At 40.5% G+C, this 14256-nt stretch overlaps 1 protein-coding gene and 1 pseudogene across 1 annotated transcript; both read right to left on the reverse strand.

Annotated features, from left to right (window-relative positions):
• Positions 1–1551: 1551 nt before the first annotated feature.
• LOC148049662 (disintegrin and metalloproteinase domain-containing protein 20-like) lies at positions 1552–4796 on the reverse strand. Its single transcript, XM_087723346.1, has one exon. The coding sequence runs from the start codon at positions 4794–4796 to the stop codon at positions 2607–2609; it is 2190 nt and encodes a 729-aa protein (XP_087579472.1). The 3' UTR covers positions 1552–2606.
• A 1474-nt stretch (positions 4797–6270) lies between these two features.
• Positions 6271–9244, reverse strand: LOC148049663 (disintegrin and metalloproteinase domain-containing protein 20-like; annotated as a pseudogene).
• Between the last annotated feature and the right edge of the window lie 5012 nt (positions 9245–14256).

The following is a 14256-nucleotide window of genomic DNA, read 5'->3' on the forward strand; positions in this document are numbered from 1 at the left end:
ACTTTTCCACTTTACTTAAGGTGTTTTGGAGGCCTTTAGTTTATTTAGTGCGCTAATGGTGATACCCTGTTGTTATAGTAGTCAGTGGTACCAGTTCACCTGGTCAGAGAAATTAACACCCAGTTAAGTGGGATTAAACCACATTAAATAAATTTGGAAAATATAATCTCATTAGTGGCTTTAGAAAAATTGTCCAAACTGACTCGAAGAAACACCATAGAAAAAAATTCAAAAATCGTGCATTTGGGTGAAAAGTTTGGCTTCACTATTAAGAAAACTACCAGGATCGCATACTGAAAAAAGTTTGAGAAAAGATGCAGATTGAGATCTTGTGGAGTTTTAAACTAAATTTTAGTAACAAAGATTGAGACTGAACCCCAGCCCCATCCACTTGCCCAAATGTTCATTCACCAGCCGGCAACAGGAATAGACTGGCAAATACTAGGACTGATACTAAATTCCCAATTCATCCGCTATCTCTTCATGGCCAGGAATAGACTATTGAGAACTGGCTAAGTGAACTATCTTAGTGGAAATACCAAGTGTGTATAATCCCCTCCTGTTTGACTCCACGTTAGATTAATGAGCGTCCTTCAGACATTCATCATGCTTTGAAATATACAGAAAGATATGTTAGTCATTCTCTTACATCTGAATAATCTTTGTGGATAGCATTCCTATCATGTCCCAGAATAAATAAGGGGTAAAATGGGAGCAGAAAATAGAACAGGACATCTTTTCCCTCTTGGAAGCTGCACAAATGTTAGATAGCAACCCCACCTAATTCCACACAATAACAGTTTAGCCAAAGGAAATAACATTAAAAGAGAAAGAAATCATCTTTTGGGCCCCTTGTTACCATTTCATTTACTTAGTGTGACATGTTTTGGATGTGACACCCTGTTTCTCCCCAAGTTAAAAATGCATCAGTAGAGCACAAGACAGAGAAGGACTGGCAGTTAAACCTAGTCGTATTGGGATCTTGGTCACCAAAGACTCAGAAGGTGGCTTGAAAAAAAAAAGAAACACCACAAGTGGAGTCACAGAGCAATGGATCAAGGAAGGAATAGATCTTTGTGCAAGGACATCCACTGCATTTGGAGCTGACTCACTGGTGGACTTTCTCCTTGTTGGTACAGTAGTCTGGATCTCGGCTGAACACAAGCACAATTGACCAGCCTTGGAAGCAAAAGGAAGGGCTGTCCAGTTAACATTCCCATTATGGTGGAGAATGGAGAGGGAGCCACACTGGGACTGTACCCAGGAAGAAGAAAGAAAGAATCAACATGGCTGCATTTCTTTGTTTCAGGTACCATTAAAAATTGATTGATTCTTGGTTCTGGGTAAGAGCCAGAAGACAACTTGGTGGTAATTGAATGAAGGTAACCTTCTATCAGATGAAGAGCAGCAGGGAGTTGGTTATATGAATGTGTTGTTCTCTTTGTCTGTCTGTTTCTCTCTCTATCTCTGAATGTATGTTTCTGTCTGTGTGTGTTTTGCAGTGTGTGAGGAATTGGTACATGGGTACACAGATGACACTGAAAGCTAATGTTTCCAGTGGGATAAAAACCTAAAAAACAATTTATTTCAAACAGATCAATCATAGTAGAACTGATGAGAAAAGTTATAACTGAATAACAAAGAGGCCCATGTCGGAGATGTCCTTCTCCAGTAGTCATTGAGTGCCTCCACAATACTAAACGTCCATAATAATTTCATCATTAATCTTACTGGGACAGAGTTAGAGAAAGATCGATGTGCAGTGCTGTGTTGGCAGCCCAAATTACCTATAATCAACAATGCTTCTCGATCTTTCCTTGACATCCAATGTACTGTTGGCATAGCTGTGTATCGGTCAATGTATCTGCATCTCATACATGCTTCATTTACAAGCCTATTCTGGAGAGTTCTCTTCAGTGGCCGATTGATGATCACTGCAGGTCAGTCCAGAAGCAGACTCAATCAACAGCTTCAGATGATTCTAAAATTCATTGAAGAGTGTACTCAAGGGTTAATAAAAGTATTTATTGGGCTACAGAGAAAGCCACCTATCATTGTATATGTAGCAGTTTTTCAGTCAATGGCTTTGGTAGGATAGGAGCAAGCAATTTTTCATTAATCCTGAAAATAAATTCTCTGACTTCCAGAGAGAAGACACTAGTTAATCTATTATGATGACTCATTGCATTAAATCTTAGGGAGAATAAAAACATTCCAGCAGAAAAATGAATAAGTAATAAAAAACTGATGGTGGGTTTTAATTGCACTTTCTTGCTACTACAACTTTCTACCAGTTAATAGAAACTAGGAACCATCACACTGGGACAAGCTGCCTCTGAATTATCTCTTCTTTCCACTTTGAACTTGAAGTTTTGAGATCTAAAATTAAAACTATTTATTATTATTTAGAAATGAAAGATTTGCTTTAACTCTACTTTACATAGATTGGGGGTTTCTTCCCCTCCAAAGTAGCCAAATTCCACCCCAAAAAATGTGTGTGGGGAGACAACTTTAAAAAATGAAATTTTGGAAGTCTTTGTTTTTCAAATTGACTGTTAATTCCTGGACTTATACTGAATGGGTTTTTCATTCTTACCAAAGATGAGTTACACTGGTGTTCCTTCATCTTTTGATTTTGTAGCATGGATTCTTCCCTGAAAATTTCCAAATGGGTTTCTCAGCCCATTCTTGAACCAGATAACTACACCAGTAGAAACAATTGTGAGACAAAAGGCACAGAATATTCCAGTTATAGCTGAGATTTTCACACTACCTTTAGCCTCTACTAAAATGGGAAGTGGCCCACTGTCTATGCTACCTCCATAGCCTATATTGCTGCAGTCTGGAGGGGCCCATCCAACATCACAGTGACAGTGTTTGAGAGTGTTACAAACTCCCTGATTGTGGCACATTGTGACATTACAGTCATATTTCAGAATGGACACATTGACACAACTACCCTCAATGCACAACATGTTATCGCCACAAGGAGTACCATCTCTCACGGCTCCAATATCATTTACCTTCATCCCAGTGTGGTAGTCAGTGCCGAAGCAATCATCATGTTCAATGGAACTATGAATTATTGTAGTGTGATCCTCCAAAGAAGGAATTTCTTCACTTTTACACTGGATACGGCCACACAGGCTATCTTCAGTATTGCATTTCTTGTATTTTCCATGTTTAAGGCCGCAGTTGCCAAAGCGATCACCTTTATTATTCACTTCTCTGAAGCAAACTTCAGAAGCGACTCTTGCTTCACTACCGAATATCATTTTGCACTGCATATCATGAGTCATGCAGTTCCCATGATAACAATACACGCCATCATTGCACACGGCACCATCTTGCACATGCACATCTTCTGGGCAGTGCTCTGAAGTCCCATTGCAATATTCAGGGAGATCACAACTGCTAATCTTCTCTCTGCAAACAGTTCCATGTTGACGATACTGGCAGTTAGCACAGCACAGTCCAAAGGCACAAACAGCTGCAGGGCGCAACATACAATTAGCTTGGCAGCAGGGATCTGACTTGCATTGTGTTTCTGACCCACAGTCACACTGCTCTCCCTTTTCCACTCTTTGGTTACCACAGGATTCAAACTTAAATGTTGTGTTAGTGTCTGGTGGGACAAATAAACATTCAGTGTTTCTATAATGGAAATAATCCTTGAAACTGCAGTTACTAAATTTATCAGTCTCTGCTGCAAATGGTGCCATAATGCATTCACTCTTTTCACAATGACAAAATGGCTCATCATGCTGCATTCCAAGAACATGTCCCAGTTCATGAGTAAATATGACAGACATATAAAACAAACTGGGGGTTCTATAGGATTCAATAGCACTTGCCACGTAATTGTTACATATAGTACCTATATATGCAAGTCCTACTGTTAACCCAAAATCTTTATAAGCAAATAAGTGAGCAACATCATTCTTTAAAATATCAAGTAAATGGTTTGTTCTCCATTCATTAAATGATAAAAGTGTGTCATCTGCTATGTGGGTAATGTCTATGAGATTTGTTTGTGACCAGATCACTAAGCCTGTTATTGACAGATGAACAGAAAGTGGATCATAAAATGAATTTGCAGTGTGAATAATATCTAGAACTTGCATCGTAATAAAAGATTCATTGCTGTGAAACTTCAAATATCGTTCATGATCAATCACAATTGCTACCTTAACATATCTCGTATGTGGCCACCAGGATTTTCCAAAAACTTCTTTGTTTCCAAGATTCTGTGTTTCAGGAGTAATGAATTCTTGATGGCTCTGTTGTTTTTCTCCTACTCCACAAGTCATTCGGGGAGCACCTTCCTCTACTTCTAACCGAAACACCACATGTTGAAAGGTAGAAGATTCCTGAACTGGTTCAATTTCATAGGTCTTATTTTCCATTTGTATGAGACCTCTCAGGCCTCCTGAACATGTACTGAGGGTGACTCGAGAAGGGGACTTTCTCTGTATAAATCCATGGTAGAAACAATCATCCTTGATAAAAGGATGATCCACCTGGAGATCTCCTGCTGTATTGTAGGTGAAGAGAGGAAAGACCTTAGGGATGAAGTTCCTTCTTTGCCTGAGGAATACCACATGGGGATTTCCTTCAATGGGCAGGAGGTAGCTCACATCCTGAGGTTCTTCTTGCCCATACCTGGGAGACAGCTTCCTTGGGATGATCACATCGTAAGAGGCATATCTGAAGCCCTGAGGAGGTGCCTGTCCAGAAGCTGCATTTTGGACAATCTTAAGCAATATCACACTCAACAGTGACAGACAGACACTCATTTTCGCAGAACGAATGTAGAAACTGACCCTATTCTGGAAAAGGGAGAGAGAGAGCAAGGGAGGGAGGGAAGGAGAGATGGGGGAGACAGCCAGATTGACTTAGGGTTTTGAATTTGAAGATTTGAAAATGAGAATTCTGAACATACCAGTAGCAACAGAAATGCAATAGATTTTTGGAATGGAGGCGAAGTTTAAACAACCAATGTAGAATAACTCCTGTTCATATCCTAGTGCTCTCTAACAGTAATAAACTGATATTTTCTCTAGTTGGCTCAAGGTATGAATTGAAGTTCAATCATTTGAGTGGATATTGAAGTAGCCTATCACACCAGGCGACGTGTGGCTTTGTAAGAGCTCCAAATCAATAACCTGCTGAAACTTCAAATTTCTAATTCATGTTTATTTGGCTTTTGCTCCTTTCATACAGTTTATCTTTGACTATAAAAGGATCTGATACTTTTCCATACCATGTGCCTCAGTCTTTGCTGTAAGAATTTATTGGGGAGCAGGGGAGAATCTATTAAAGACCACAAAGTTGGACTCTTAGCAGAAATAAACCCAATTTTAAAGGCTGAATAGACTGTACTTTTATGTTACGTGAGAGATCAACAAGAAGAACAATTGTCCTCTTCAACAAAGATTGTGCTGGGTTCTATAAATTCTATGCATCTGATGTTGAGTGGGATCAAAAGCCTACTAAAAATAGATGCCCAAAATGAATGTTTTGCCATCTTTGCTTCCTTTTTCATTATTTGTTTCCAATGGTCTGCAATTGTTGTTTTATCTCTATGTGCCTGTTGATGGCTCATTTGTTTGAATACCAAGTTTCCAAGAGTTCACTTGCACGTAGAGAATTAGCTTGATCTAGGTTTAAGATGATGACCATTTCCCCATTCAAATTATGGTTGTGTCTGTCCATGTGTTGTGGGATTAAGGAGTTTTTATTGTGTCTTCTTGATGCTGGTGTTCATAGATGTGGTTTGATATTAAGAAATATGATAGCAGTTTCTTCTAGGTATTTTACATTATGAAGGAAAAAATCAAAAGATACTTTCAAAGCTTTATTTACGTCGTGGTATGCAAATGGGGTGGCGTGCCTTCCTATGGGATGGAAAATATAAAGCCCAACAAGAAATAATAAGATACTGATGTGCGCAGAAATGGACAGACTGACTCTAGAGCTCAAAGACAAGGGTGAGATGGAATATCATGAAATTTGGGACAAATGGTACTGATGGTTAGAAATGAGGGGAAAAAATCAGGACAGAAAAACGCAGACAAGTTAAGAATTGGGAAATGTGGTATTAAGATTGTGTGATATGTAGGAATTGGATAAGTATTTGTTAGTAATTATATAAAAAGGGGATTAATAGGCAGATAATTTGACTGACTACACATACATATATACAGATAATGGATATAAACTGTAATTGTTGTAAGATTCAAAAACTACATGGAAATGCTTATGCCAGAATTGTCGCACTATGTCCAATGTTTTTAATGTTTATCTAATAAAAAACATTTTAAAAAACGATCTGCAAAACAGTGCTGGGAGGAGTTGCGTAGTGTTTATGTGAGAGAGTCTGCAGGTAGCAAGGTGTTGCTGACTTGGAAACTGTATAAGGCACAGCTGAAGCCAGGAGAGTGTATTTCCACATATTTGCAGAATATGAGAAGGACATTCCTTAAGTTGGAAGAAAAGAGAATGACTTTTACTGAAGCACACAAGGCATATGTGGTGCTTAGGTCTTTGGACAATTCATGGGATGTTCTTATGATTAGTCTAGAGTCCATGCAAGGACAGGATTTAACCATGGCATATTTAACTGGTCGGTTGTTAGAGGAGTAGCAGAAACGGCTGGAGAGGAGAACAGGAAAGGAAGGAGAGTGTGTTCAGCACAGTCCAGCATCTCCAACAGTCCAGGATGCTGGCAGAGATGAATCTTTGGACATGAAAAATGTGCTATATTATCAATGCAGTGAGGAAAAATAAAAATAAAAAACCAGAAGGAATAGAACTGGGAAATGGAGATATAGTGAAAGCATTAGCAAAGGATGATGGTTACAAGTACCTAGGCATATTGGAAGCAGATAACATCTTGAATGGAAAAGCCAAAAAGTCAACAAAAAAGGAATACATCAAGAGGGTCAGCAAAATATTAAAATCAAAGCTGAATGCTGGAAACATAATTCCAGCTGGCTGGACTAATTCTTAGTGAGAACAAAAACATACTAGCAGAAATAGTAGTAAAAGTAGTAATTGTACTTTCTTCCTAGTACAGCTTTCTGCAGGTTGATAGGAACTAGGAGCCTGGAACAACGTGAATTAACTCTTCCTCCCAAAGTTGGAACTTGGAATTTTAAATTAAAAATATTAAAATGATTTAATTTAATTTAATACATTGAAATTTCAAGTGCCTTTTAAAAAATTGAGAGTTAATTCTTGTGATTATACTGGATGCTTTGTGCATTCTAAGCAACCGTGAGTGTTCCTTCATCGGTTGATTTCATAGCATGGACTCTTTCCTGAAATTTTCCAGATTGGCTTCTTAGTCTATCCTTGAACCAAATAACCAGGCCAGCACAAACATTTGTGAGACAAAAAGCAGAGAGTATTGCAGCTACAGCTGAGGTTTTCATATTAGCTTTAGACAGTACTGTAACTGGAGGTGGCCCACTGTCGATGCTACCTCCATAGCCTTTATTTGTGCAGTCTGGAGGGGCCCATCCAGTATCACAGTGACAGTGTTTGAGAGTGTTACAAACTCCCTGATTGTGGCACATTGTGGCATTACAGTCATATTTCAGAATGGACACATTGACACAACTACCCTCAATGCACAACATGTTATCGCCACAAGGAGTACCATCTCTCACGGCTCCAATATCATTTACTTTCATCCCAGTGTGATAGTCAGTGCCGAAGCAATTATCATTTTCAATGGAAGTATGAATTATTGTAGCGTGATCCTCCAAAGAAGGAATTTCTTCACTTTTACACTGGATACGGCCACACAGGCTATCTCCAGTATTGCATTTCTTGTATTTTCCATGTTTAAGGCCGCAGTTGCCAAAGCGATCACCTTTATTATTCACTTGTCTAAAGCAAACTTCAGAAGCGACTCTTGCTCCACTGCCGAATATCATTTTGCACTGCATATCATGAGTCGTGCAGTTCCCATGATAACAATACGCGCCATCATTGCATACAGCACCATCTTGCACATGCACATCTTCTGGGCAGTGCTCTGAAGTCCCATTGCAATATTCAGGGAGATCACAACTGCTAATCTTCTCTCTGCAAACAGTTCCACGTTGGCGATACTGGCAGTTAGCACAGCACAGTCCAAAGGCACAAACAGCCGTGGGGCGCAACGTACAATTAGCTTGACAGCAGGGATCTGACTTGCATTGTGTTTCTGACCCACAGTCACACTGCTCTCCCTTTTCCACTCTTTTGTTACCACAGGATTCAAACTTAAATGTTGTGTTAGTGTCTGGTGGGACAAATAAACATTCAGTGTTTCTATAATGGAAATAATCCTTGAAACTGCAGTTACTAAATTTATCAGTCTCTGCTGCAAATGGTGCCATAATGCATTCACTCTTTTCACAATGACAAAATTGCTCATCATGCTGCATTCCAAGAACATGTCCCAGTTCATGAGTAAATATGACAGACATATAAAACAAACTGGGGGTTCTATAGGATTCAATAGCACTTGCCCCGTATTTGTTACATATAGTACCAATGTATGCAAGTCCTACTGTTAACCCAAAATCTTTATAAGCAAATAAGTGAGCAACATCATTCTTTAAAATATCAAGTAAATGGTTTGTTCTCCATTCATTAAATGATAAAAGTGTGTCATCTGCTATGTTGGTAATGTCTATGAGATTCTTTTGTGACCAGATAACTAAGCCTGTTATTGACAGATGTAGAGAAAGTGGATCATAAAATGAATTTGCATTGTGAATGATATCCAAAACTTGCATCATAATAAAAGATTCATTGCTTTGAAACTTCAAATATCGTTCATGATCAATCACAATTGCTACCTTAATATACCTCTCAGGCCTCCTGAACATGTACTGAGGGTGACCCGAGAAGGGGACTTGCTCTGAATAAATCCATGGTAGAAACAATCATCCTTGATAAAAGGATTGTCCACCAGGAGATCTCCTGCTGTATCATAGGTGAAGACAGGAAAGACCTTAGGGATGAAGTTCCTTCTTTGCCTGAGGAATACCACATGGGGATTTCCTTCAATGGGCAGGAGGTAGCTCACATCCTGGGGTTCTTCTTGCCCATACTTGGGAGACAGCTTCCTTGGGATGATCACGTCGTAAAAGGCATATCTGAAGCCCTGAGGAGGTTCCCGTGTGGAAGCTGCATTTTGGATGATCTTAAGCAACACCACACTCCACCATGACAGATAAGTACTCATTTTTGCAGAACAAGGGTAGAAACTGACCCTATCCTAGGAAACGAATCCCAATATGGATGGGCACATGGGAATTCAGCGTATTTGTCTGTGTGGGTGTGAGAGAGAGAGAGATGTTGGGATTGAATGAGGGTACAAACTGACCCTAAGAAAGGAATCTCAATAGGGATGGGAATAGCAGAATTAAAATTGTTTGTGTGAGAGAGAAATGTTGAGACAGACTTAAACATTTGAAAATGAGGATTCTGTACATAGCAACAGAAACAGGCAATAGGTTTTAGAATGTAGGCGGAGTTTGAAGAATCGAATATAGAATACAAAAGCATAGCAGCTGAGGTATTGCTCCCCACCCTAGCATCCGTGGCTGGGGAAAGCCCCTGAGCAAACTAGGAAGTCTGGAATGGGGGAGGGACTGGGAACAGGCCAGACTCCCAAAAACTCTGATAGAACCATTATGGGATCCTTAGAACAGCTGAGTGAGAAATTTGTCTGAAACACCTTTCATGATGAGGGGCTGTTGTACAGCCCAAAAAGAGAGAGTTTGCAGCTGAGAACTTTGAAGAGGGAGAAGCAGACTGGAATGCAGTCCCCCTTCTCCACCCACCAGGGAGAATGAGCCCAAGACTGCTTCTGGTGGCTCCTCTACACAACAGGGAAGCCAAGATGGGCAACCATCCCTCTCTATGAACTAGAGATGAGGGAAACTGCCAAACACACCAAGCACAGGGATATGGGGTCCAAAATGATGTGGGAAGAGTAGTGCTGAACAAATCACCCCAATTCAGGGGGAAAACTCGATGGGGACTCAGATCAACTGGCTCTATTTCTTGACTTGCTAGAGTCCACTTAGAGCACTAAGGATACCTTTACCCATCACAGAGAGCCATGGTGAATAACACCACCTAGGTGCTAGAGGGAGAAGCAAAGGAATGGCTAGCAGCTCTCTATAAGAGGAGAGCCCCCAAGCTGTAAGATGTCGATGACTTCCTACAAGAGCTTGAAGCCAGATTTGAGGAGGTGGAGGAGGATGAATACATGGAGGATGAGCTTTGAAACCTAAAGCACAGAGGGCGACCTATTAAGGAATGCATCTGTGAATTCAGGAGACTCGTGGAGAAGCTATCCCCTTTGCCGGAGTGGCTATTAGTTCACTTTTTCAGAACGAGCCTGGACAAGCAAATTGCCCAAGGAACCGCCTATCAGGATATTCTAAACAGCCTCTCTGAAGAGTTCTGAGTAACCATAAAAGTTAATTGTGGATTGTGCATTCACAACATGCAGAAGCAACCAGATACCAAGGGGAAGGACAACCAGACCAGAGACCATCTGGCCAATGGGAGGCTGCACCAGGATAGCCAGCTCCAAAACCATCCCTCCCACAAAGCCAATTGAAATGCTACAGATGTGGAGGGATGGGCCACATTACATTGACATGCGCAACCCCAGCTCCGAAACCCAAGCCAGAGCCACTACCCAGGACACAACTGGAACGAAGCCCCAGGCATGCCACTGACACATCCTGAAAAGCCCTCCAGGCTGTAGGGGTCCCCCCCACCCAGCCAGAGTGGTGGTGGTGGGGACTCAAGCCAATAATGACCAATTGCTGGATTTCTATGACAGAAAGGACGAAGATAAAAATGACGCAATGGTGAGTGAATGGATCCATCCCTATATCCTCACAATATGCCTCTCACAATCCCAAAAATGGAGACCCGGGGTACTTTTCAAGCCCTAATAGACTCAGGCTGCACTAGATGCTTGATTAACCACAGTCCTGAAGTTGGGGATTAGAGCGAAGAGACTAGCCCACCTGATCAGATTCGAACAAGTCGATGGGTCCCTACTAGGGGGAGTCTACACAACCTACCTGATCAAATCAGTGAAGCTAGAGTTAGCAGTCCACTGGGAAGCAATCCAATTCATAAAATAGCCCCTAAGATGATGGACACGGTCATACAGGGGCGCTCTTGACTAGACAAGTGGAGGCTGACAATCTGATGGAAGAGGGGCATTCAGAGGCTGATGATAGCAAGAGGACCCAAACCCCTTCCACACCAGCAAATAGAAACATTGCCCACACAGGGAAACCCCCCACCAAATGTCCCACCAGAACAATTAGCAGCCTCCTGCAACAATGAAGCATAAAAATTGGATGAAGATAAAAATTGTCCCCCCGCCCCGGCCTGCTAGAACGTTGATGGCAATAGCGCTTTATTATACGAGGTGGGCTAATAATAAAATCCAGTCATTTCTGCTGAGCTAAGGCCACGCTTATTCCCTTTTAACTGCCTGAGGTTCCTTTGGTGACAGACGGGGATTGCTGCTCCCCCCCACCAAGCTCCAGGGGGAACACGTTTATTTTTCATTGTTTTCTACTCACTCCTAGTTAAATAATACCTGCGGTGCAAAGCGGGGTGGTTGAGCAGACCTGGACGTGAATTACAGTTACCTGCCACTGCTGAGGGATACACTGGGGAAACAGTAGGAATTCCTCCCCCCCTTGCCTTTCATCTCTCCTCCTCCTCCTTCTCCTCCTCCATCATTCCATTATGCAAACATCCAATGCAGGCAACCTATATAAAATTAATTATTAATATTTAACTTGCCTTAAATATATTCCAAAACTTCTACCCAGGGTTGTAGGGGACGATATGTTTTCAATAGTGAATGCCATTCCCTGCTAAACTTTATTACTGATAGCTGTTCATTTCCAAGTAAAACTGAAGTAGAATATTAATTCTCGCCATTTTCTATGCAATTGTAAAAAGATCAAAGAGGTCACAGTCCTCCCTTCACGATGATCATTTGTCATGTTTTAATAGGAGACAGGTAGTCCTGAACCTATGACCACAATTGAACCGGGCTTCTGGTGGCACCGTGCTGCTCTGACAACGTCTCCTCTGAGACGTTCCAGCCCCGAGATCACGTTACATTGCCTGGACAGCGTAAATCAGTTGTCTGGCAGGTTGAAAACTCTTTCCTTGGGTGAAGAGGAAAGAGGAGAGCTGCCAAGCATGGGTAGAGTTCCCTTAACCCCCCCAGGAGTAAATTCTAGGGTTTGGAGGGTGTGAGCCCCCCTGTAGCTCGACACACTCCGCTCTCAGGATGCTCTGCTTTCCACAGATCAAAGAGCCACGACCACCCCTGCAATCAATGTTTGATCTACATTTGAGTAAGAAGCAGGCAGAGCAAATACTGGAGAGTTTCACAATTGCAGGTATTTTAAAACTTTAACTCCGTTTTACAAAAACTCCTTCTGTTAAAACTAACAAGATTGAAGTGAAAATGGTGCCCGAATATTGAAGGTGTGGCTGAATCGAAACTTAACAAGCTATTACATCTTAAGTGCTTCCTAACGTTGTTAAAAGAACTAAGAGTTTAAGTTCACTCAAAACAGCATTGATTTACTAATAAGCTACAAGACTTAATAATTGGACTAAGTGGTTTGTTTGGACTTAACAATTTGGTGGAAGATAAGTTTAATTGAATAGTTGAAATGGCCTCAAAAGAAGTTAGAACAACAACTACTTCAAAGAGCGCTGGCAGCTCTCCAGCCCCGACAAACAAATTACAGTCATTATTACCTCCCCCCACTGCAAGGCGCCTTAAAAGAACAGGCTTCTCCTTTAGAACTTAAGATAGAAGAAAAGATTACATCTGCCTTTAAGGAGGTTTCGGAGGAAATATCTGGGATCAAGGAGCTAAACCAGACTCGTAACCAGCAAATAAGAGAAGACATAGTAGAAGCCTTTAAAGATTTGGCTAGCTATGTATCCTCATTGGATGATAGAGTGGAAGAAATTAACCAGTCCAATGTCAACCTACAAAGTAAAGTTGAAGAGGTTCAAAATAAGACTGATAAGTCAAAAGCAGAAATTACAATGATACAATATAGAGTGATGGAATTTGCTTTGAGAATAAGAGGCCTGAAAGAGAATAACCCAAAAAATCTGAAAGAGATTCTTGCCAAAGCTTTTTACCAATTAATTGGTCAACCAAGAGCTGAGTATGATTGGCAAATGGACAAAATATACTGTTAATTCATGGATTGCCAGATAGAAACAATTACCAAGAGATTGTAGTCTACTTTGCTACTAGGAATATAAGGAACCTGATACTACTTGGTCCTATAAAACCAAGTTGCAGATTGCAGGTCAGGAGGTGATAGTTTTGAAGGAAATTCCACCAAAAATGTTGAAATCTAGGAAAGACTATGCATTCCTAGTGGATGAACTTAAAAACCACCAGATACAATATAGATGGGAAGTTCCAGATAAAAAGATACTCTTAACGGGGGTATACGCCCCCAATCAACAACAAGAAAAATTTTATAAGTTGCTCCATACCAAGTTAATACAATGGGATTTAGATCGTATATATTATTGGGTGACTGGAATGGAGTATTGGATACTGAGAAAGACAAGAAGGGTCCATTGCAAAATATTCAAACATGTGCAAGATTACCTAAGTCTTTCTTTGATATGATGGACAATATTGAGCTAAGAGACATCTGGCGGGAAAGGAATGCTAAAGAACAGGACTTTACATTTTTCTCTGATAGGCATCAATCCTTTTCTAGGATTGATTTTATATTAATCACAAATGATTTTCTTTCTAAGGTAAAGAAGAGGAAGATATGCTCGAGAGCTTTAACAGATCATAACCCAGTTTGGATGGAACCAGAATAAGGGAAGGAACCTAGAAGGTCTTGGTGGTTAAATGAAAATTTATTTAGATATGAAAAAAATGTCAATGAATGTAAAAAACTGTTGGAAGAATATTTTGCTCTTAATATGAATAAGGGAACATCTATGGAAATGGTTTGGGATGCAAGTAAAACGTACATGCGAGGAGTTTTAATAAACTTAAATAATCTATATAGACATAGACAGGGGGCAAAATGAAAGGAATTAGAGGAAGAGATAAAGAAGAAAGAGCAGGAGCTAATATCTAACCCAGGTAATAAGACAAAAGAGGCAATCACTTTACTACGAGTGCAATTTAATATGTTGATG

The sequence above is a fragment of the Thamnophis sirtalis genome, unplaced genomic scaffold (assembly GCF_051295495.1).
Source record: "Thamnophis sirtalis isolate CommonGarterSnake01/CBP01778 unplaced genomic scaffold, rThaSir2_p1.2 scaffold_1, whole genome shotgun sequence".
NCBI lineage: Eukaryota > Metazoa > Chordata > Lepidosauria > Squamata > Natricidae > Thamnophis > Thamnophis sirtalis.